The following is a 25,000-nucleotide window of genomic DNA, read 5'->3' as shown; positions in this document are numbered from 1 at the left end:
ATACAAATATGAATGATGATAATAATAGCTGTTCATAGCTACAAGAATCAAAGCTAGCTCCCAGTAGCCATAAGGTTATGTGAATTGCAGGTTTCAGAGCTCTTCTCTCATCCAGAGGCTTTGTTTTTCGTTTGCATGCTTTTGTTTTTATTTGAATATATTGAAAGGGCTGCTGAGAGATTAAAAAAAGTAATGACATCACCTCTGGTGTCTTGTGTATTCCACACGCACGCACACGCGCACACACACACACACACACACACACACACACACACACACACACACACACACACACACACACACACACACACACACACACACACACACACACACACACCTGTGGCCCGAGGGGAACCATCCCTCTCGGCGGAGTCATCCTCTGCATTGGCCCGCCCATATTTGGATGTCCTGTAAAATTAATTGAATGAAAGTGTTAAAATATATTCAAGATGTGTTTGTGTGTGTGTATGTGTGTGTGTGTGTTTGTGTGTGTGTGTGTGTGTGTATGTAGGTGTGGGTGTGTGTGTAGGTGTGGGTGTCTGGGTGGGTATGTGGGTGTGTGTGTGTGTGTGTGTGTGTGTGTGTGTGTGTGTGTGTGTGTGTGTGTGTGTGTGTGTGTGTGTGTGTGTGTGTGTGTGTGTGTGCACCTTGCTGTCTTGTGGGGTCCATCCCACTCGTTAACATCGTCTGGCCCCCAGGGACTCCGATCCCCTATTAAAAGGTAGAGTGCCCGTATTCACCTCACCCTCATCATCATTATCAACCCTTATCACCATTAAACATCAAATCGCCATTAAAAGCCTCTTATGATTAGAGCAAATGAACCATCCACTTTAACCACTGTGCACTTCTCTTTTTAAAGAGTCAGTCAAAAGTCCATCAGGGTGGTACGCTACGTGGTCCTGGCAATGCTCTCACCTGATTGGGTAATCTGAGAGGTCTCGGCCCACCTGGGTAGCGAGGCGACATGAATGGCTGAGGAGACACAACAACAACAGCGTGTGAGTGCTTTAACATTGACCTGTGTTGAAGTTGTATATTCATTCATTATGCTGTGGGGTAGGTTTGACACTGCTGCTAGAGTTCACAAACACACACTTGATGGTAACAGCTGTTGGTTATAAAGAGGAGGATGTTGACCAGTGGCTCATGTGCTATAAATACTCCTGGTATGAAATGTGAGAAAGTGGTTATCTTCTGTAAGAGATAAGTATAGTCATAGACGTAGAAGCAACACCAAACCCCGGTCTCAGAGAAGTGTTTCAAAAACATTAAGTCTTTCACAAACTCACACTGGCCAGAAATGCATGCCTGCATATGCACATTTCCAGGCGCATTACCTTCATCCTTAGACTTTAGAAGATGATTGTTTGTAATTATTGTTTTGGGAGCTGTGATAATTTTAAGAAAATCTAATGTAATACTGAAAGTAGCCACTAGAGAGCAATGCATAACTGCTTTTGACAGCAGTCAAGGCACTTGCTTTAAACACCAATTACAACCTTGCTTGGGAGAAAGCACATCATAAAATATAGAAAGAGATATATAAAGAGAGAGAGAGAGAGAGAGAGAGAGAGAGAGAGAGAGAGAGAGAGAGAGAGAGAGAGAGAGAGAGAGAGAGAGAGAGAGAAGGAGATAGAGAAAGAGAGAGAGAGAGAGAGAGAGAGAGAGAGAGAGAGAGAGAGAGAGAGAGAGAGAAACTATAATTCAGAACTATTTCTGGACCATAATATTTCAAAAATCTATTACTTACATTTTAATAAGTGTTCATAATTAAATACATAGTATAAGAGAAGGGACCCTTGGTAAGTGAGTGAGCTAGTGAGAGTAGCCATAGTCCTATCCACATATCCATTGTTCACTAGCATTTGATGTGGGATTGTGGATTGTTGGGACTCTATTTCGCTATCACAATATGTCCGGCCATGTAAGACATCCTCCTCAGAGAACATCGATCTAGTGGACAGCGGAGGGGGAAACAAAGAAAAACAGTGCTTCAAATCCACTTTCACTTTGTTTTTTGTGATGGCTGATCTGAAAAATGACCATGAAGGCTATCGATCTGCCTGTCCGACGTGAGCTAGTGATGCTGACTGATAACGGCGGCTAATCAATCTGCCAACTAGCCCACTCCTTCTGATGGGAAACCAAGCCCATGAATGACACACAACCACACTGAGCCAAATGCACATACACAAAAACTCACACACACACACACACGCACACACACACACAGACACAAGTGTGTGCACAAACACACAGGCACTTAAGCAAACACAGAGACACAGACACACACACACACACACACACACACACACACACACACACACACACACACACACACACACACACACACACACACACACACACACACACACAAACAGGCACTTAGCCAAACACAGGGACACACAGGGACACACACCACATGCACTGAACCAAACACACACACACACACGCACACATACAGGAATGTGTAGGAATTCCCTTCCTCCCATGTCACACACTGGCCCATTTAAGCGGGCGTTCACATATATCACACTAAAGTCCAGAAGTGATTTATTATGTTCTCGCTCTTGTCTAACAGAACACAAAAACATGAACCACTACACAGAGCACAGACTGCAAAGACACACTGACCTGGAAGAATCCCGGAGGAACCGGGCCAACCGGCATGCCATCACCTGGGGGGAGGTTCCCCAGGACCGGGCTGGGAGCTGCTGCTGCACTCTGGAGGACACACATACACACACACACACACACACACACACACACACACACACACACACACAAACACACACACACACAAGCACACACCAAAGAGAGGTTACCGAGTTGAACATTTATAAACACGGTATAAATGGACATGATTGGTAAAATAAAATAATCAAAATACCTGATCAACGCCTACACACACACACACACACACACACACACACACACACACACACACACACACACACACACACACAAACCCTTAAAACGAGTTGGCTTCCTTCCTGCGTGGGCGCAGTCCTGTCACATGGACCCAGGCTGCAGGTTATTTCTGTACCCTGCCCTGTTGTTGTTATTGTTGTGGCGGTCCCAGGCGCTGCTGACACCTCTCAGCAGCGCCTCTGTCTGCTTCCTGTGGCTCTGTGATATGACCGGCCAGAAGAGACCCCCCCAAAACACCCCCTACAGAGAGCCAGAGAGCCTATTGGGATCACCTTTGTGTTTGTGTGGTGTGTTGTGTGTTGTGTGTGTGTGTGTGTGTGTGTGCGTGCGTCCTTGAGTGAGTTAGTGAAAATGTGTGTTTATGTGTGTGTGTGTGTGTGTGTGTGTGTGTGTGATATGTGTGTGGGTGAATGTGTGAGTGCGTGAGTGCATGTGTGCGTCTTTGCTTGAGTAAGAGAGTGGAATTGTGTGTGTGCGTGTGTGTGTCTGGGTGTGTGTGTGTGTGTGTGTGTGTGTGTGTTGGTGTGCATGTATTAAAGGGAGGTATGGGATGAAATTGGGGGGTTCAGGGGAATTATACGTATGGGAAAAGAAAGGCATTGGGAGGGTAGCGTGTATGTTGTCCCGACAAATGTGCGCCTTATGTGTGCAGGATATTTTCGTGTGTGTGTGTGTGTGTGTGTGTGTGTGTGTGTGTGTGTGCGTGCGTGTGAAAAAGATCCATGTTGACATTAACTTATTCTCCCGGGGGTTTCTATGATCTTTGTAGTTTTGAGATCTGGGCTTGCCCCCCCCCCCCCCCCCCCCCCCCCCTCCCCAGAATCCTGACTCCTGATCGTGTCTTGCACAATCTCCAAAATCGCATCACAATATTCTGAAGTTCCTCAAATAGAGGCTTCTTTGTTTGTGTTGTGTGTGTATGTGTGAGACTGTGATTGTGTGTGTGTCTGTGTTCGTTCTCCCTATCAGCCTGGATTACCCAGAATGCATTTGAGTCAATGTAGGCATAGAGGTCTGTTGAGTTTGCATCAGCACTGAGAGAGAGAGAGATAGACGGAGAGAGAGAGAGAGAGAGAGAGAGAGAGAGAGAGAGAGAGAGAGAGAGAGAGAGAGAGAGAGAGAGGGAGAGAGATAGAGAGAGAGAGATAGAGAGTTGATGAGAGTGAGTGGGAGGGAGGGAATGAGGGAGGGAGGGAGGGAGGGAGGGAGGGAATGAGGGAGGGAGGGAGGGATGGGAACGAGAAGGAGGAGGAAAAGGACAAAGCAGAGATTATGACTGGAGTGTGTGTGTCTGTGTGCATGTGTGTGTGCACGTGTGTGTGTGTGTGTGTGTGTGTGTGTGTGTGTGTGTGTGTGTAAAGAGGGGGAGTAGAAATAAAAAGAAAGACCTGACCTGGCGACTTATATCCAAAGCTATAAAACAACACACGCACACGCACACACACACACACACACACACACACACACACACACACACACACACACACACACACACACAGATTGCTTTCCCTTCAGGTAGAGGGATGTGTGTAATGCAGACGGTATAAAAACTGTTGAATGTGTATTATTATAAAGACAAAAGAAAATAAGACTGCAGCTCTGTATGTCATTAATTCCACTTCCCACCTCTCTGTAGTCGAGTTATCTGTGAGGATCTGTGAATCATCCAAAGTTAACTAGCATTCACACGAACTGTGATCACAGGTGTAATGATATCTACACTGTATTGAAACACTATATCTAAATCAATGGCTCCCTGTTGACTATGTATATCATGGACTCACCCGCTATAGGTATTGCATTAGTAACAAAGCGCCTTGAGGACTATTATTATTGCTACTAATCGACGCCTGAGGTAGCATCAGGCTGAGGTTAATCCAATCGGCCTAATGGACATGATAACAATATCAGCCAGCTTGGCCACCTCTGCATGATAAGGCAAGTAAGAGATAAAGGTGGAGGATTTGTGGACTATCTCAGGAGAGTGGATCAATGGAGGTGTGCTCAATAATTAGAATCGCTGACGAGACGAACACTTGTAGTGACAACGATTTTGCTCCACCTTGCGATCCGTGGAGAGCGAGAGTCTCAGATGAACTCAACAGACGCATGTTTCCTAACAAACAACACAGGCGCTGCGTATGACAATTATTTCCCTGTTTAACCTTCTCATACATTAGAAACAAACCAGCTAGTGTAGTAGTCTGAAAACACAGTTCACACTTCACACGCTCCGATGTGTAAGGCCAGTACACGGGGACAAAAGGATAGGCCAGCAGATATACTTTCTCTCTCTCTCTCTCGCTCTCTCTCTCTCTCTCTCTACATAAGAACATGTGGTGTGTGTGATACACAAGCTCGATATAAAAACAACACACCCTAATAGCTTTGTTATCTCCACATTTTGATCTTTAAAGATCGTTCCACCTCACACCAGATTAATGCAATTCTTCATTTTGACAGTGGCACCAAATTAAGCAGGGTGAAAGTGCCTTGTGGGCATTTATGGCTGCATTGGGAGCAGCAGTGCTCTGGTCGAGAGTCTCTCTCTCTCGCTCTCTTTCTCTCTCTCTCTCTCTCTCTCTCTCAGGAAGGGGTTCATTCTAAATGTAACCCACGCTGAAGTTCATTCGGTGGCACCTAACAAAACTGTTCCTTCTCTCTCTGTCCATCGCCTGCCAAAAGAAATGTTGAATTGTCTCTCGCCTTGTTATTCACCAGCATTCGGCTGTCCTATCTTCAATAGAAGTATCAAAAATAAAAAGCCATCTTTCAGGAAGGGCCGATCGTATTGAAATTGAAATGCAGCACTGCATTAATGACGATGTGTTCTCAAAATCACTCTAGAGTTCGCCAAGATCTGTGATATGTGGGTCATTTACGAGTATGTAATCCAAAGAGGTTTTAAGGTTTTAAAGAGCAGATCTTGGATACAGAGGAAAGGATTATATAGTTGCCAAGATCTGTCTTAATTAATCTATCAATGTGATGTGTTGGTCATTTATGATTATGGAATCCAAAGAGGTTTTAAGGTTTAAAAGAGCAGATCTGGGATACAAAGGAAAGGATTATAATGTATCATGTCCTTTAGTTCAAACACAAGGAAAGCTTCTAGGAAGATCCCCAAAATGCAATCCTTAAAGTAAACACACATCAGTTCTCAACCTGCTGGTCTTCATGGGAAGAAATGTGAAAAAAAAGTTGATTGAAAAACCTCCATAAAACACAAAGAGTCAACACAGGTGTCAAAAACTCAGATTGCCAGGTGAGCAGGCGTACTTAGCTTACATGATGTGTTGCCCCAAAGGCTAGGGTACTTAACCCTCCCGAACCGCACCATAGCTCAATATACATTATTGTTTTATCGCTCCTTTATCCCGATGCCTTTATGGTACAGAAGGGGTCTCCTTAAGGGCTGTGTGCTGTGATGAAACTTGAAGCGGTGGAAAGAACTAGGCCTTCCCCGCTGGGCAGAAACACCTGCCCCTCCTGGCAAACTCATTTGATGTTTCAATTATTCAGAGGGCACCACTCTTCAGCTCAGAGAAACAAAGTGGACACCACACACAACACTGCCCTCATCCACGTCCCAATGTTTTACACGTAAACACACCCTCTTTATTGACGCTGTGTCTATGATTTATTCATTTTATTTTGATATTATGGGAGAGTAGATTAGTAGTAGTGATTTTCAATTGTCTCCGGAATCTTGGAGAAAGATTTTTATGAGATATATCCGTGATTGCAAATTGTCTTCAGACAATTTGACAAAAATATCCTCAACTGACAACCAGCTGGAACGAGGTTTAACAGACAGACTCTGCCACAGTATTTGTCGTAACAACAGACAGCTCTATTATGCGGTATGGAAAAAAGACGCATGTCATGTCGCGGATGTGTGGGAGTAATCATAAGTATGTATGTTTGTATGTATACGTCTGTGTATATTGGTTCTCCAGCGTGTGCGAGTGTGTCGTTGTGCGTGCATGTGTGTGTGTGTGTGTGTGTGTGTGTGTGTGTGTGTGTGTGTGTGTGTGTGTGTGTGTGTGTGTGTGTGTCTTATCTTCATTCATTACTCCAGAGGCCCTCAGAGGAGCGTGAGCAGAATGGTAACAGGCTGTCTGTGTCTGGATCTCTTCACTCTCACACACACTCCACTTTTCCTGTTCCTCCCTTCTCCCCTCCCCACAGCTTCAGCCTCAGATGAACAATGCTCTTTTTTTATCCCCACCTATCAGTCTTTCCCCCTATTTTATTTTCCTTTTTAATCGATTTTGAATCGAATTCTCATCTAAATGACTTTTGTCAAACAATGTCCATTTGAAAACACTGACTAGTGAACAATACACATGCAGTTAGTCTGACATTATATCATTAAAGCGTATAAATATGATGAACATTTAATGATGTTTGATGATGGTATCCCGAGCTCAAGCCCATTTAAAACAGGAAGTACAACTGACACACACAGGAAGGAACTGCAGACCTCCTCTCGTTCTCTCCCCCCCCCCCCATCCTCTCGGCGGCCATTAGTCCACTTCCTGAACGAGAGCGGAGGAAATGGAAAGAAGAGAAGTTGCCCTACTTCACAACATACACACAACCACACACACACACACACACACACACACACACACACACACACACACACACACACACACACACACACACACACACACACACACACACACACACACTTCATTCCCAGCACCAGAACAAAGATGCTATGACATTTCCAAGAGGATTTCCGTGGTGTGTTTTGACTGACTCCTCTGTCCTCTGAACTCTTTGTTTCTTGTAAAAGTGCACGTGAATAGCATGATGACATACAGATGTGTGGTAAACATGAGACAGACAGACGGACACAGACAGCCGAGCTGGGGTCAGGATCAAGCAGAGCCCAGCTCTGCCAGGCTGACGACAGCGATCGGCGTGTCCTCTGCTTTTAAACACATGTATTATTCACAGTATGGTTCCCTTGGCGACCAGAGAGTGTTTGGTCACGCTCCACACTGCTCCAGCCCACATCCAAACTTTAAATGTTCAGTTTTGAGGTAGATAGGCTTAAAAACACCCTGTGACACTAGCTAGCCTCAGCCTTTGACAGAATATGGCAACCCCATATGTGTCTGTCCGCTCGCGAATAACACTGACGCTTTTCACAGCTGTCTGCCGCCCATGCTCACAACACGCTAAAGGACAGTGCCTTATGTCCATCTGTGTGGGCTTATGGTCCACATCAGAACTGATCTGGGTGGCCCCTGCTCTACAGAAGGAGCTGTTATCTCTGTGTTATAGTGCAAGGGCAAAAAAATGTAGGGAACTGAAGGAGAAATTATGGTAAGGACTATAGTAAGTCTGTGTCCACTTGTAATGTCCTCCCGGTTAATACACTCCACGGCCCACGAAGGCTTCAGTACTTTATTCAACCGTTAGATAACCAAACATGCCTCTCTTCTACGAATAAATACCCTCTCGTATGTCATTACGGCTGATTGCCATCGAGCCAAGAGGATCGCAGAGAGCGATGCTCGTCTAGATTTGAGACGGTTTTATTGTCATTGCACAGTAAAACACAACACAACTTAGTTCTGCAGCAATTCACTCCACTTTGCAGCCTTAAAAAAACATATCATAATGAAAATAATATTGATCTATCTACCATATATAATCTATATAAACTAAAAATAACATTATTTCACTCACATGAGCACTAGTTAGCACTGGGGGGTTTATTGGTTCAGGATCTCACGAGTCCAGGGCTCTGGGGAGAGAGGTGTTAGACCCTCTTGGTGTGGAGCACAGGAAGCCTGCTCCACGGTGAGCCGCTGATGACAACTTCCTGTGTTGTTATCATTCAAAAAAAGGTGTTGCCTTATAATGCTACAGCTATATATTCACACCACTGATACCAAAATCCAATCCGCTTAGGTATGATCTGGATATATACTAACTATCCTGGGATCTCACTCATTTAGTTGGTACTTTGTTAACTGGTCATTACCAAAGACCAGTGATCATTACACTATAAAAAGATATATGTTCAGTTTTTCTTGTTAATACTATAACAATGCTGTTGTTAAACTGTGTCTGTGTCTTATGTTTGATGTAAAATGGTCAGGTTTCTTAATGTTTCAATGCACCTTCGCCTAATATTAAAAATATAAAGAAGGCATCGGCCAATTTTCTGTATAAGCTCTTTACTCCAACTCATTTATCGAGCACAGAAGAACTAACATGTGGAGCTGTGTGGGAGACACACACGCACATACACACACTCACACACACGCACACTGACACACACACACACACACACACACACACACACTGACACACACACACACACACACACACACACACACACACACGCACACAGATTTACATGGATGTACATGACAGTCACTTTGAGCACCAGGGCTCCTTCACTACCACCTTATCTGGCTCGGTTCGCTGGCACCAGAGGAGATAAGGAGAGATGAAGTGAACAGGGGGAAAGGCTGCGCTCGCATGCTTTACCACCACAGACAGGCTTTGAAAGCCACATCTCGAGACGGAGGAGGGATCATACTGCGGTTACAAATGGGCTCCTTTTATATCCGGCAGATCGAAGGATAGACCCTCTTTGATCCTGAAAGGTTTCTACGGAACTGTACTCTATACTTTATACGTACATTATAAAAGCGACTTAATCCTTTTTCACTACATGTCGTGCCGTACGTTTTTTTTAAAGAACAAAATGTTGCCCTGTGGCGCCTTCCGAAGAGCTTCACAGACGCTGTTTAACGTTGTTGTTCATGTAACAGGCCGTGTTAAAAGAACGACAAGAAGAGGCGAGGGGAACAAAGGAGAGCTTGTAATCCAGTGAGTTGTCGTTTGCTGCCGTTTAGCTCCAACCGTCGGGACACGAGAGACAGCGTGAGATAAAGTAATGGGTGTCGACACAACAATCAGCAACCACAAGGGTTAGCCGGGGTCAAGGAGATAACACGCTACCATGCTTTTTCTTTGAGCGTCCGTGCGTCTGTCCATGCTCTGGTGTTTCCTCGCCACAACCCAACGGTTCTATGATTTTTTGTAGAAAATTAAGACATGTTTGAAGTTACATTTTGATTTAAACTTCTTGTTTAAACCATCCCCTCTGGTTCTAAACTCAACCCCCTCTGGTTCCCCCCCCCCACAACCTCATCTTGACCGCCAGGGGTCCACCGTGGGGTCGCCAGGCGCCACCTTGGCGTTGATGTCCACATGACAGCACAACCACACCACCTCGGCATGACCAGACACACATGTGCTACGCCAGCGGAAAACACAAACACACTCCTCAGAGACACTTTACAGGGGCTCAACAGGCCAGGGAGGCAGAGGGAGGGGGAGGGAGGGGAGAGAGAGAGAGAGAGAGAGAGAGAGAGAGAGAAGATAGAGAGAGGGGGAGAGAGAGGGGGAGGGAGAGAGAGGTGAGTGAGAGAGAGAGAAGGAGGGAGAGATGAGAGAGATAAGGGGATGGAGAGAGAGATGAGAGAGAGAGGGGGAGAGAGAGAGAGGTGAGTGAGAGAGAGAGGGAGGGAGAGATGAGAGAGAGGGGGAGGGAGAGAGAGGTGAGTGAGAGAGAGAGAAGGAGGGAGAGATGAGAGAGATAGGGAGATGGAGAGAGAGATGGGAGAGAGAGGGGGAGAGAGAGAGGTGAGTGAGAGAGAGAGAGGGAGGGAGAGATGAGAGAGAGAGGGGGAGGGAGAGAGAGGTGAGAGAGAGAGGGGAAGGGAGAGAGAGGTGAGAGAGAGAGAGAGAGAGAGAGAAAGAGAGAGAGAGAGAAGGAGAGAAAGAGAACAGGTTGAACAGGACCGTAGGGGGTTTAGAAATGAGTGAGGTCCATTTATTTTTACTGCATTTATGGACAACACAATATTGACCCTTTATACACACACTAATTCAATATTACGGTGCAAATTACTACCTGCAGGTCCCTGGAGGATTATTTTGTTAACATTAATATTGATAACTTTTTAACACGTTTAAGGTTGAGCTAAGACCATTTTAGTCTTCCATGGGGTCCTTTCAAACCCAGTACACACACTGCTGCCAGGCAGACGGGTTGTCAACTCTTGACCATTTTATAGTGTTGATTTGTTTGTAGGGATCTCTGTGAGCTCAAAGCTGGCCAAAGCCATGGGGTAGAAGGGAGAGGTGAAGAAGAGAAAGGGAGGGAGAGAGAGAGAGAGAGAGAGAGAGAGAGAGGGACGGACGGATGGACGGACGGATGGACGGACCAACGGACCGACAGACAGACTGAGTAATAGCAGATGTAGGAGGCCTATTAAAATGGGCCCACTTACAGAAGGAATTTATTTTGTTGAGTATTACCAAAATAACATTTGAGCGCTGTCTGTATTTTTATTCTACCAGACTGAAGCTCCTGTTTTTCTCCTCTGCGCTCTCTGCCTAACTCTCGCTCCACTTTTCCTTCCATTGCCATGGCAATGATGTTACAGTGACTCCCCAACCCATCTCTCTCCTCGGCAACCCCAAGAAAAGAGAGACATAGAGAGAGGGAGAGAGAATAAATGAAAGGGGTAGAGAGAGAGACGGAAGGGGGAGGGAGAGAGGGAGAGAGGGAGGAAGAGATAGTAAATGAAAGAGGTAGAGAGAGGGAGACGGACGCAGGAGAGAGTAAATGAGAGAAGTAGGAAGAGATGGAGGGAGTAGAAGGGAGAGTAAATGAGAGAGGGAGAGAGAGAGAGAAAGAGATGGAGGTAGTGGAAGAATAAATGATTGATAGGGAGAGAAAGGGTGAGAGAGTAAATGAGAGAGGGAGAGTGGCAAAGAGAGGGAGAGAGAGTAAATGAGAGACATGGAGATGGAGGGAGAGAGAGGGAGGGAGACAGAGTAAATGAGTGAGGGAGAGAGGCACGGAGAGGGAGAGAGAGTAAATGAGGGAGGAGTATTGAGAGGACAAAGTACTCCGTTTCCCTGGAAACAGACTGGGGGTCTCAGCAACCCCCATCCCTTATCAACCGGTTGAAATAAGCTTGTTAGCTACAATTCCAGGGGCTAGAATGGTGTTGTCCATACCTCCCCGTCTCCAAACTCTACTTTCTCAATGCACACACATCTCCAAAATATATGAGGGCTAACATACCACTGTCATATCACCTCAGTGACGACGGGCTCTGGTCATTCTGTCTGTAGTACAGTAGTACTTTTTATTCTTTAATCAAGCTGTTCCACATTCTTATCACAGATCTGATTTGACTTGCATATGAGAAATAAACATCATTATATTTATGTTATGCACTTTTGTTGCCCAGAGTGGGTTTCCTCTGCGATGTCTTCTCAGGCAAACACTGGCTTCACTCAAAGGAGCTAACAAGCCAATCTCTCTGCTAATAAAAATCTACTTTTATGGGAGATTCACAAAATTATTTTATTGTAATGTTGGAAGACGAATGTTGGTGCAGCGTGTGTGTGTCTGTATGTGTGTGTGTGTGTGTGTGTGTGTGTGTGTCTGTGTGTGTGTGTGTCTGTGTGTGTGCCTCTGCCCCTGGCTTTCGCTCATGATCAGAGGTTGTGGAGGAGGGAGAGAGGAGCTGGCTTGAACAGGGTTTTTCAGGCAGCATATCAATATGTCCACAGAGGTGGAACCATTTGCAGCCTCAGTATTACCATTTACCACCATGAAGGACATTTCAGGGACATGTCCTTCAGGAGCAGGTTGGGGTCAGGCATGTTACTCAGGAAGGTCTACAGGTAGAATGTGTAGATTGGGGGTTCAATCCCAGTAGCATTGGGTAAGGACTCAACACCAGAATTTTTTGGACAAGTTGTTTTTTCATCTCCATAATTTTACGATGAATGTTGTGAAGAAAAATGACTACATTTTTTAAATAGATCAACAAGGCTCATGCTAGTCACCTCATTTCCTGTGCTGACCTTTTCGAACACACATCAAGCTCTCCCCAACTAGCTGCAACCTATTCTCCCAATGCAGGACATAACAAATAACGCACCTTTTGGAAATTGCCTTTCGAGTGTAGGCGGCGCTTAAACCCACCATGATGGTGTTGGTCTTTTCAATTCACTGCTAGAATCCCCCTCAACCGCTTGCTCTGTCAGAGGATGAAGTGATTGCTTCTTGTCAGCAAAAGAAAACGACCCAAAACACATTTAGGTAATTTTGCTCTGAACCTTTTGAGTTTCAAAGCCTATACAGTTAACCGTAAATTGTTTTATGAGCGCTACAGTTTAACACAATCTCAGGATCTCACCAAGCTCTTCAGAGATTCATAAGGAAGAAGCTTTGTCCCTTTACTCAAAGATGCGGATACAAATATATTTCTTTGTGGCCCAGGATGTGTTTCAATCTTGGCAGCTGGACTTGACATGTCAATAATATCGTTATTTGTGATTTTTGCATAGATTACTTTAATGTGTTTGTTTTTCGAGTGATTTCTTGAGCATCTGACTACAGGAAGAATAAACATATGATTAAGGTTTAAAAACTCTTGGTTGCTCACTATATTCCTGTTGTTTCTCCAGTTCAACATTTCTACCATCCCCGTTATTCATGCACCAGTGAAGTGCAGTGAAGTGAAGTGTAATGCTATATGATGGTATATCTTTAACTCCCCTTAGCTAAAAGGTCTGGTCCTCCTAATACGATTGTGCTTAAATAACCTCTTCGGTTGGCATCCATTTACTTACTGTTATATTTTCATTAAATGCGTTCGGTTAGATGTAACTGCGGGTACATTTTTGAGTGAATACGAAAAATGCAAACAATGTCACACCTCTACAGTCATTTCCGAAACACAAGATGGAAATTGAGGGGGGGGGAAGATGTTTAAAATAAATACTAGTAATAACAGAATCTGGATGTGCTCTATAGGCTGCAGAGCATTAGCTTTGTGAACTTTATCCAGAGTCACTTCCTGAACATTGAGATTTTTTTATTTTTATTAATATAAACATTTACAAATTCTGCGAAGCAGCCCATCTTAAATGAAAGCAACATGTCAAATGTATCACTTTGAAGAGAAGCAGTTTTCCTCATCTTTCCAACAGACCGGAATGGTCTATCCAAAGTGTAAGTCTGACGTTTATGTCGAGCACATAGAGTTCGGATTGAATTGCATCAATTGTGTTCTTATCAGCTAAGTGGCATTTCCAGTTCAAGCCGAGGATAACCCAAGTGTTATGACTGAGTAAATGTCAAAAGCATGACGCCAGCACACCCTCCATTACCAAGGATCGTTCTACATGTTAAAGTGCATGTGCAGATTTGTACGGTCCTGTACGAGCGCATGCGACGCGATGTGAAGCATGCATATGTATGTCACTTTGCCTTGTGCAGAGCACACTGAGGGCATGTGCACTTGTGTGAAACGGACTGATGTGAATATATCTCCATACATCAGTGACTGAGTCATAAGGGTAGGACCCACTCATGTGAGACGGAGGGGTCTGTCCGTTTGGGACCGATATGGCCTGTTCTTCTCAGCTCTTCGTATATTCAGCGGCATGTCCGTACGGTTTCTAGTTGTACTTGAATAAGCTCAACATTATGGCCTCATCCTGTTATTGTTTGTGCTTTCATTACAGCGGGCGTGTCTGCGTGACTTTTATAACAACGAGTCACACTTTGTTTAAAGAGGAATGATCTTAGCAACCAACTTCATTTATTTCTTTCTAGTTGGTTTTGAGAAAAAAAAGTTAGAAAGGGTTCTCAAAAGTTTTGATAATCAATTCTGATTGTTGAAGTCCAGATTCTATTAGCGTGAGGTGAAATACAATCTTCTAACTATAATTCTTCCTGGCTTCCTTATTTTTTAATTGTATTGTTATTAAAAATGTACATAATATAATTATATTTGTAATTCTCATCATCATCAAATAATCCAATCCCAAAACAATTACATGGAAGTACATTAAGTGCGTACGATATCACACATAAGAGAACAATGGGGAAAGCAAATGAAGTGTCATAAATTGTTAATTTCCACGTTGTACGGTACTTAACGCGGGGCCCTTACAAATACACTTTTTGTAACCTTCGGTCTAGGCAATTAGGAGCCAATTATATATATAAGCATCCATGTGTAATTACACAGTACTGCATATACAGCTGAAAGACATGGTACTTAATGCATTCAAGGCTATTATATGGCCAGGCCTCATCAGCATAAAATGAGTGTAGTGTGGAAGGCTGTTCAGAAGGAAAAGATGTCTAATAAAGCTCCTTTTTGTCGATGTACAGTCAGTAAACACATCTTTTTCCAGGTCTACTAACCATTATTGTGAAAATACTACATGCACTTTGTCAAACATAAAATAAGTATATATTTGATTAAGCATTCAATCTCACAATAATAGGCAGGATTTCAATAGATTCACGTCAATCGATATCTTCGTGAGAGATATGAGATGAGACACAAAGAATTGCTTGTTTTTCTATGGCTCCACGCAAATGGAATAATCACTTGTTTAGTGACGAGAACACAATAGCCAAAGCACTTAACAGAAGTGTAAATGGGCTTTCTTATGTCTGGAAGGGCTAGTATGAAAATCAATAACCTTGGTTCCTTCTTCACTTTATTCATCAGATTTCTCTTTCCATCCATCTTAACATTATTAACTTCAATAGGCACACTGTACACTGAGATCTCACAGCCAGACCTGAATATGCAGCAGATATATTTACCTTATGGACACAGGCTTTAAAAACATAGCATAGTGAACGCCTACAATTATGCTGAGCAAATACACATGTTTGCAGCTCACATCAAGATGGAGGGACAAAGGGAGTAAGATGCTTCTCTACTGATCTTATCAATTATCGTGTTTAAGAGACAAAGATAGTCTGTGCTCCCTCGCCCCCTGCCCCCCCCCGCATTTATCACACCCGTACTCCGTAATTATCTAGCTGAAAGTAATTACCATCAAAATCTCTGATTAGAATCTCCATTGCTCCCAAAGTCAGAAGCTTGGGAGAAGAAACAATTTAAGTTATTATGATTATTTTTTTTCCTCACTAAAACATTTGCAAACTGTTGTCGTTTAATTCATTTAATTGTAATGGAACAGGAGATATGAGGGGAGTAATTCTGATTGGATGAATGGAGAAGAACATTGGCATTGAAGTCCCTGATTGAAAGTGACCCCAGTTTATTAACAATAGGGGCTAATTATGATTCACTGATTACAACTCCTGAAAGAAATCAGGTGTTAAGGATGCCCCTTGCCGGTCACATTAAAACCTCATCTTAAGGTATTTATTTTTTACATAGAAAGCTAGAACTTCACTGTTTTTTTTGTTAGAAGCCATCATTATTCACAATTCCTTTGTTTGGATTGTTGTTTCAGTAGAAGTGATAAGAGTACAAAAGAAACAATCCTGTTTTAGCTCCATTTCACTCCATTGTATGCTTGTGATTCCAGCCGGCTCCCACTTTTCTTTGCTCATCTTTATTATCCACTTTCATTATTTTGATTATCTCTCTCTATCCTTTTGTCTCGATTATTCGCCTCTGATTTCTTTTGCCGTTTTTGCATCTCTCTGCTCTTTCTCTCTCTCCTGATCTCTTTCTCTCTCTCTCTCTCTCTTGCTCTCTCTCTCACTCTCTCTCTCCTGATCTCTCTCTCTCTCTCTCTCTCGAAGCTGAGGTCACGCCGCCCTCCAGCACCCTTCCCAGAGCGAGGATGACATCATCACTCTAAGGCCGCCTTCCCAGAGTGCCCATTCATCACTATCATCATCATCATCATCATCATCATCATCATCATCCTCATCATCCTCAACCTCAGCCTGGCCGCTGCATTTGCTCACAAAGACAGTAATGCACTTCCACACAAACACACACACACACATGCATACGCACACACACACACGCACATACGCACAAACACACGCACATACACATATACGCATACACACACACATACACACACCTACTGCAGAAAAACAAAAAAGGGCAACAGCCTCCACCATGTCTACGGGATAGTGGGACGAAAACAACGAAGGAGTACAAATCTGGAGCAGGAGAGAGAGAGAGAGATAGAGAGAGGATGTTGGTGGAGGGAGAAGGAGAGAGAGAGAGAGAGAGAGAGAGAGAGAGAGAGAGAGAGAGAAACAAAGAGAGAGAAGGAGAGAGAGAATCCTGCTAGGCTAGGCAAAAAGCTCTGACCTGTGCACTTTCAACAATGTGTCTCAATAAACCACAGCGGTGCAGACAAATCTGATGAGTCAGACTCTGGGCTACACGGGGAAAACAGCAACATAAAAAAAAAGACCCCCCCCCCCCCCTCCCCTGCATCTTGCCCCTCCAGCACCCCAGGAGAGCAGGCACACTTCCGCTCTCTTAGTCACCAGCTCATGTAAAAACAGGTCAAGAACAGCCCTCCCCAATACAGGAAAGTGCAGCTCATGGTGTACCCACTTCAAAATAAAAGCCCTCCATGTACGTTGAATCATCCTGCCTTAATGCAGGGAACATGAGCATATCCCAGCAGCGCTAGAATTTATGTTGGTAGGATAGAGGCAGGGTGCTCCCATTGGGTCTTTAACCCGCCATCACTCCCGCGCTAAGTGAGGCTGGAACTACTTTATCGCTGCTTTGATGTTGGTTTGCTTAACTCACATAGTCATGAAACGCCTTGGCCTCACTGGAGTGTTCACAAGTCTCTCTCCTCTCTGGCGCGGCGCAGTACAGGTCCCAGAAGACACTGCAGGGTTCGGGGTCATGGAGAGAAGACAAAGTATTAGGGTCCGCTGCTGACACTTTGAGGGATTTGACTGTATATCTATTACATGTCTTTGGTCAAATGGAACTTGGTAAGCATCAAATTGCCAAGTTCTAGAGCAGAGATGCATACTTTCAAGAAAAAAAGATCTTAGTGTTCATTTATGTGTTCATAATATTAGTTTGAATGGTAAATGTTAATCTGAGTGTGATGGTAAATGGTAATCTGAGTGTAAATTGTAAATTGTTAATCTGAGGGTGAATGGTAAATGTTATTTTAATTGTGATTGGTAAATACTAATCTGAGGGTGAATGGCAAATGTTAATCTGAGGGTCACTGTTAAATGTTAATCTGAGGGTGAATGGTAAATGTTAATCTGAGGGTGAATGGAGGTGTGTTTGATCTGGTTTGACACTCACCACCACCAGGAATGGAGGAAGCCTGGAGGTTCCCCTAATGTGATGTTCTTTTCCCATCGGATCTGACAGAAAAATAGAAAAATAGAGAGGGAGAGAGAGAGAGAGAGAGAGAGAGAGAGAGAGAGAGAGAGAGAGATAGAGGGAGAGAGAGCGAGTGAGAGAGAGAGTGTGAGAGAGTGTTAATTAGGTGAAAAGCTGGTAATGGGCAACAGAAATCAAAGGAGATGCATTAGAGATTTTCAGATCGTTGTTTTCAGATCGAGAAACAAGTACGACATGACCATTAAGTACATTACAACAAGGCTGGAGGGAATTATTTTAGGCAAATAATGTTGCAAAGATTCCCTTATCTCATAAATACTTTGCTTTGGATACGTGCATACATTTGTCCGTCTGTGTGTGTGTGTTTGTTTGTGTGCCTCCCTCCCGGGTAGCATGTACTGGGCGTGTTGACATATCTAGTGAGGAGGCTCCTCTACTGATGTCAACCGCCTATTGTTTGTAGTTGTTTGTATGAGAAGAGTTGACCTCATGGCCTGAGGTGCCCCATCGACGCTTTCATTGTATCGGCAAGAACACACAGGTATTACATCATCACAACGACGGTCAAGTACTACGCTCTCCCTCCCTCCCTCCCTCACTCCCACCCTGCCTCCCTCCCTCCCTTCCTTCCTTCCCCAGTACCCCCTTCCTTCCTCCCTTCCTCCTTCCCTCCCTTACTTCCTTCCTTCCGTCATCCCTCCCTCCCTTTCTTTCCTTCCGTCCACTTCCTACTCTTTCTTCCTTTCCAACTGTCTTTCCATCGCTCCTGCAGCGTTGTCTCCTCCCTCCTTCCCTCCTTCTCTCTTTAGAACACGCCAGCAGCCAAGGTCAGCCCCTCCCCCCCCCCCCCCCCAGCTGACATCACCCAATGGGCAGAGTCGAGCTGATTTATGATCGCATGATGTTCACCGAGGTGTGTGAACACTTTAACACCCATGAACAAACACAGACACACACACACACACACACACACACACACACACACACACACACACACACACACACACACACACACACACGTACATCACTGCATAGCCTACACTTAAAAGATGAAATAAGATGAAACAGAAAAAGGCAGAATAAATAGTGATATACACGCACGCACGCACGCACGCACGCACGCACGCACGCACGCACGCACGCACGCACGCACGCACGCACGCACGCACGCACGCACGCACGCACAGGCTATTATTCTGGATGGCAGCTGCAGGGGTCAGCAGTCTGAACAACCTGAGCGTGACCTCTTGAATGTCAGCTCGCTGTTGAGGGAACCTCTTCATAAACACAATGACAGCTTTGAGTTCTTGACTTTTAAAGACGGCCATCTCTCTGTTTATTCTTGTGCCAAATCCCATGTTGTTACGTGAGAAGACGAAAAAAAAGGTGAACACAGGATATGATTGTCAAAGAAACGTTCTGCTCATTATATCACACAACCGACACTATTAAGGACAGACTAGGTGCAGACAACGACGATGCCAATTGAAACATAGATTGCTTATTTTATAGAATTGCACATTTTCAAACCAATGTTGACCTTTTAAAATGTTAGTATTTTTCAGTTTTCTATGTTGCGTATGCTCCCAACCACATTGCATGTTAGAAAATAGGAAATTCCGAGTGCAAATGAAGATAAGGGGTTCCTCATCTGACCTGTTGTGTCCCGTTCACACCTTTGATATGAGCTGCATGGTCATCCATATGGTAATTTAATGGTAATCTCAGACAGCATAGTAAAGATGTTACAGCGAAGATTGGTTTTAAATGCATTCATCCTTTGCTAACTTTTCTAAAAAAACCTGCATAGTTTTTTACCAGTTAAACCTGATTACAAACAGTTGAACTCTGCGAAAATGAAACATCCTACATCTTTTTTATCTACCACATATTATCGGTTATCTCTTTTCGTCTTTAAATGTACACATCATTATCGAGTGAATAAGTTGAAGCTAAAGTGTCATCTTGTTTATGCGTGTAATAGGAGCTCGGTTTGTGTGTTTGCGCTGTGTTTCTGTGAGCGCATTAGGCCGTGTCGGGCTCTCATGTCTGAGGCTGTTTTAATGGACTTTGGTTTCCACAGCCTGGAGATGTAAACAGATGTGGATGATAAACATTGTATTATAGGCCTTTAAAGCTGTTTTGGTCGACCCCTCCCTATTACTACTACAGTATCAAGGGGAAGGGGGAGGGAGGGAGAGAAAGAGAGAGACATAGAGAGAGACACAGAGAGAGAGAAGGAGGGGTGTTAAAGAGTGTGTGGCTGATTGTTTCTCTATATATGGATAAGAGTATGTGTGTGTGTGTGTGTGTGTGTGTGTGTGTCTGTGTATGTATGTGTGGGCGCTAAAGCGTGTGTATGTGTGTTTGTATGCGCCTTATGTATGTGTAAGTGTAGCTCGCACTACACTTCATTTGAACTCTGATTGGAATGAGCGCTTTGATTGTTCTTGGCCTAACTTGTGAATCGCTGTGGATAAAAGCGTCGGCTAAAAGATTGAAATTCAGTGTAAACAGTCTTACCTCTGAGAGAAAGGTCTGTGCAGACTTCTGCGCTCCTACATGCAGCAGGTATTCGTACACATACAGCGCTAACCTGCACACAAACAAAAGCAGAAGAATGGAGGACACTCAGTCAGTGTTTCAGAATGGGAGCTGATATTAGCATTTGAACCATTGACTCAATTAAAAAAATCTTCAAATAAAAGCACAGCAGAAATAACAAAAAAACAATACAGACTTGTTAAAACTTTTTTTTTGGACTGTGGAATAAGCTCACCACACATGCTATGGCAGCAAGCTAGTGGGAACCATTTACATTGAATGGTCCTCATAGCTTGCTGTTAGGTGGTTTCATAATCATACTTCATTGGTTACAGTGACAAACAGCTTGATTGTAGTGACAAATACAGAAAAAAGGGATTCAATTTGGCAGTTTGCCCTACGCTGAAATATTGGCAGAAAGGAGAAGAAAAGTAAGAAGAAGAAAGCTAGGTGTTTAAAAGCAATTAGCTTTCTTGGTGGCTATTATTTTAAATAATTCATCTAAACTTTTTGGCCATCTATGACTAGTTTAGTTATAGATGTTGGACCTTATTTATTAACAACTGTAGATATTTCATTAGATGATTCAGCCTTTAAATTGTTGTCGGTTGTCTCTTTCATCTTTCCACTTTTATGACTGTTATCTGTCTTTTAGCAAAGTAGAACATTGTGCATCTTTTTTTTTATACTATGTCGCAAAAACCAGTGGGGATTTTCAAACAAAATGAACCAAAAATGGAGATAGGCAAATAATCCTGAAGCTCTGTCTTATCCTCACTTGGACAAAAGAGAAATACGCCAACACGGAGGGATCCCCTCCCACTCCCACTCACTCCGTGGAGCTGATACAAGCTGATAGCTACCGGAGCAGACGTTCTGACATTTAGCCATAGTGGAGGGGGTTTCTCTGTTCATGCTTGCATAACAGCTTTGAATACAGGTAAATAAGCTGCCCCCGTCACACTGCAGAACACTGCATTCATGCTTTTGTGCTCTGAGGGACCCAGTCTGGCCGCTCTCAGACAGAGGTAAAAATAAACGCCCCCAGACGCTTCGGTCTGCCCGTCTGTGAATGATGGACTGCACACCTTTCTGCTCCGCACATAGGTACTTTGTCTCCTTCTGTCCCTTCGTCTACGCCTTCCCATTCAACCCGTGTCCGTCTTTTTTTGTTGTTGCTTTCATCTGTGCCCCTCTGCGCTCCGGTATTGCTGTTGTTTTTGCCCTCTCCTTATCTATCCTTCCTCTCACAGTCCCATCCGACGAGAGGCCGTGTTTGTCTGATGAAAGGATGAAGGTGGGCGGCGAAGGCTCGACTTCTAACCCCTCATCACAGCCCACCCTATACACCTTTGTCCCCCCCCCCCCCCCCCCCAGACAACTCTTCCTCCTTTGGCCTGCCACAGATGTTCACCCAAAGTGATGGAATATTTCACCGGGGACAAGGTTAACAGAACAGAATGAAAGGCTTACAAAACTCTTGACACCTCTACAGCCAGAGCATGAATTAAACATTCACCCCTCTTTCGTGTTATTCTTTCCCCCATTTTGATCTTTGGGGGGAGGGGGGATGAAGTAGGAAGATCTCGAGTAGGAACACACGGGTTCAGTCATTCAGTCAGTCAGTCATCACGCAAAAGAGTCGCCACCGCGTGTGGCACCTGCCTTTCTAGGCCTTTGTGTTCGCCTGGCTCATGAGAGATCCTCGAACAGCCTACGATGGCTCTAACAAGGCATCTTGGCTCTTGACCTGTGACCCTGATACAAGAGACGCACGGCGACGGCAAAGAAAGGGAAACGAATCCTCAGCCAGAGGAAGGAGGGTTGGCTGGAAGAGATAAGAGGGTGCAACGGCTGAAAGTAATACATGTTGCTCAGGAGGAGACAAACATGACTTCACTCCCAAGTTTGCATTCAGGCTGCTGACACAGCAGTGAGGAGTTTAAGTATACGGGCGAGGGCAGTTTAAATACACAGCTAGTTTGTATCTATTCACCTGCATCTATTAAACACATAGAGATCCACATGGGCTTTCTTACCTGCAGGCTCTAGGAGCAGAGTTCAAAAGGGACTCGCAGCAGATCAAAAAAAGGAGGCATTTTATCACACATCTATTTTACCGATCTGTTGGAAAAATGTCAAATAACTGCACCTCCCAAATAATTCAGCCAATAGGCTCTTGAAAATGTCTCGCACAAATGCTCTTTCTCAACTACAAGTAACAGGAACATTCCCAACGCTAAACTTTGTAATGTGTGCAACACAAGAGACTGAGTCCAGCTAAATAAAAGGGTATATATTTCTATACTAACAGGATGGGTTGAGGCAGCGGCTGCAAAAGGTTAGACATTCTTGATGTATTTGTCAAATAAACCACATAACAGAAAACAAAGAAAGCGCACACCAAATAGTTTCCTTTCAATCATTTCCGTACGTGTCAAAGTAAAAGTCAACACCTGTGAACCGGCTTTTGACTCTACTCAAAGCGAGAGGCTTTTGTAATCTCCACCCCAAGAGTCTGCCCTTGCCTTGAGCTGTGTACAGACGATAATAAAGAGTCATTATTTTCTACCTGAATTGGTACCCAGTGTCGTGAATAAAAAACCCTTACATTAATCACCAATGTTCGTGCTGTGATTGAAAAGAAACAACAAGTGGTTATCCAATCTCTTCTCGCGTGTGTGTGCGTGTGTGTGTGCATGTGTGTGCACATTAGGGATGGGCAAAACGATTATTTTCAGGGAATCAGTTCTTTCAGTTCCGTTCACTATCACGATTCGTTTGTTTTATTTGTTCGTTTGATTCGTTCGTTAAGTCAGATTACGTCATTCGACAGAGAATCTCACAGGTGTCTGCCCCCCCCCCCCCCCCCTTTGCTTATAAGTATTGGGTACGGCCGCCAATTAAGGCCTTTTCACAGCCTGCCCTACCATAAGGGTACTGTCGGCGGTCGAAACGCCAGCCGTAATTGAACTGTGCTAAGCCGCACCGAATCGAACCGCACCGCGCAGTGGAAACGAGGGGGAATAAAACAAAAACGGAAAAAAGTTACGTGCGCTCGGAAAACAAAAAAAGCGAATTTCTGTAGCATTGGCCTATACGACGCAGTTCGACCATTTCCATGGTAGGCAAAACAATACTTTATTAAAGCATGCAATTGTGGTGTTGAACAAAATAAAAAGAAAACGTATAAAGTGCGTGCATGATATTGAAGCCTACAGCGATCGTTACTTAACTTGTGTGGCGGTGCCTTGTCATTTGTTTACCCATGTGCCATGGCAATGCGATTGTTACCTGCTGTAGTACTCTCATTGGCTGAATCTTTGAGAACGTTTTAGACTCAATCAATATAAGGTCGCGGGGAGATGGAGCTCTGTTCGTTGTATATTGTTGTATAATGTATATTTTATTTACGTGACCATATTTTTGTTTTATGTTAAAAAAAAATTAATCAAAGAATCAGTTCTCTTGTTTTGGGAATCAGTTCTCGTCGTTCACCTTCGGGATTCATTCGTTGTGAACGAATCGTTCGCGACCGACCAATCCCTAGTGCGCATGCGTATGTGTGTGCGTGTGTGTGTATTCGTGTGTGTGTGCGCACGCACGTGTGTGTGTCTGTGTGCGTGCGTGTGTGTGTTTGGGTGGATCCAGGCATTTGCACCTATCTTAACATGAGCCTCTGACCTTGATCTCATTCAAATTCAAGTGGTTCAGCCTACAAGAGAGTCACGATTTAATGACGTTCTTAATCTTGCGTTCTTAAGGACCTGATGGCTCCGTTACTGGATCAACCTCCAGAAGACCTGATGCTCTGGGAGCAGGGAAGAACGACTGGCAGGAAGAGAAGGGCTTAGCCTAATGAATGAGGGAGTCAAAACAATGGCCATCCTTCATACAGCCTCTGTCTATATAAGCATGGCAGGGCCACAGATACGAGTTTGCCTGCTTGTTCCTTCAACAATGCAACATCCACCAAACCCCCCCCCCCCCAACCCCGCTTACTGACTTATATGCAGAAGCATCTTTTGAAGTAAGATTGACAAATCACTAATAGTTTTGGTGATTACATTAGTCCATGTATCTATCTCTTGGCCCTGTGTACTTCTACTTGCCTGTCACATTGAAACGTGTGAGATGTGTAAACGCTATTATCAGAGTTCTATGATGGGTTTGCTCCTAATTTATGGGACGGTTAAGTGGGCTAAGAGAGAGAGAGAGAGAGAGAGAGACAGACAGACAGACAGACAGACAGACAGACAGACAGACAGACAGACAGACAGACAGACAGACAGACAGACAGACAGAGTAGCAGATGTAGTGTAGCAGGAATT

The 25,000-nt window shown here is 44.1% G+C and overlaps 1 protein-coding gene across 2 annotated transcripts in view; it reads right to left on the bottom strand.

Annotated features, from left to right (window-relative positions):
* Nucleotides 1–25,000, bottom strand: part of ssbp2a (single stranded DNA binding protein 2a) — a 45,902-nt gene that overhangs the window by 5,481 nt on the left and 15,421 nt on the right. For both annotated transcript variants that reach the window (XM_079743542.1, XM_079743543.1), the window contains exons 2-8: nt 20,649–20,721; nt 18,084–18,145; nt 17,562–17,646; nt 2,638–2,727; nt 919–975; nt 648–711; nt 338–408 (exon numbers count right to left, since the gene is read on the bottom strand). In XM_079743542.1, the coding sequence (XP_079599668.1) occupies nt 338–408; nt 648–711; nt 919–975; nt 2,638–2,727; nt 17,562–17,646; nt 18,084–18,145; nt 20,649–20,721 (502 nt within the window). The remainder of the gene's footprint in view (nt 1–337; nt 409–647; nt 712–918; nt 976–2,637; nt 2,728–17,561; nt 17,647–18,083; nt 18,146–20,648; nt 20,722–25,000) is intronic.

This window comes from Pollachius pollachius (genome assembly GCF_949987615.1).
Source record: "Pollachius pollachius genome assembly, chromosome: 1".
In the NCBI taxonomy this organism is placed as follows: Eukaryota; Metazoa; Chordata; class Actinopteri; order Gadiformes; family Gadidae; genus Pollachius; species Pollachius pollachius.
This window is presented reverse-complemented; position numbering and strand designations above follow the sequence as displayed.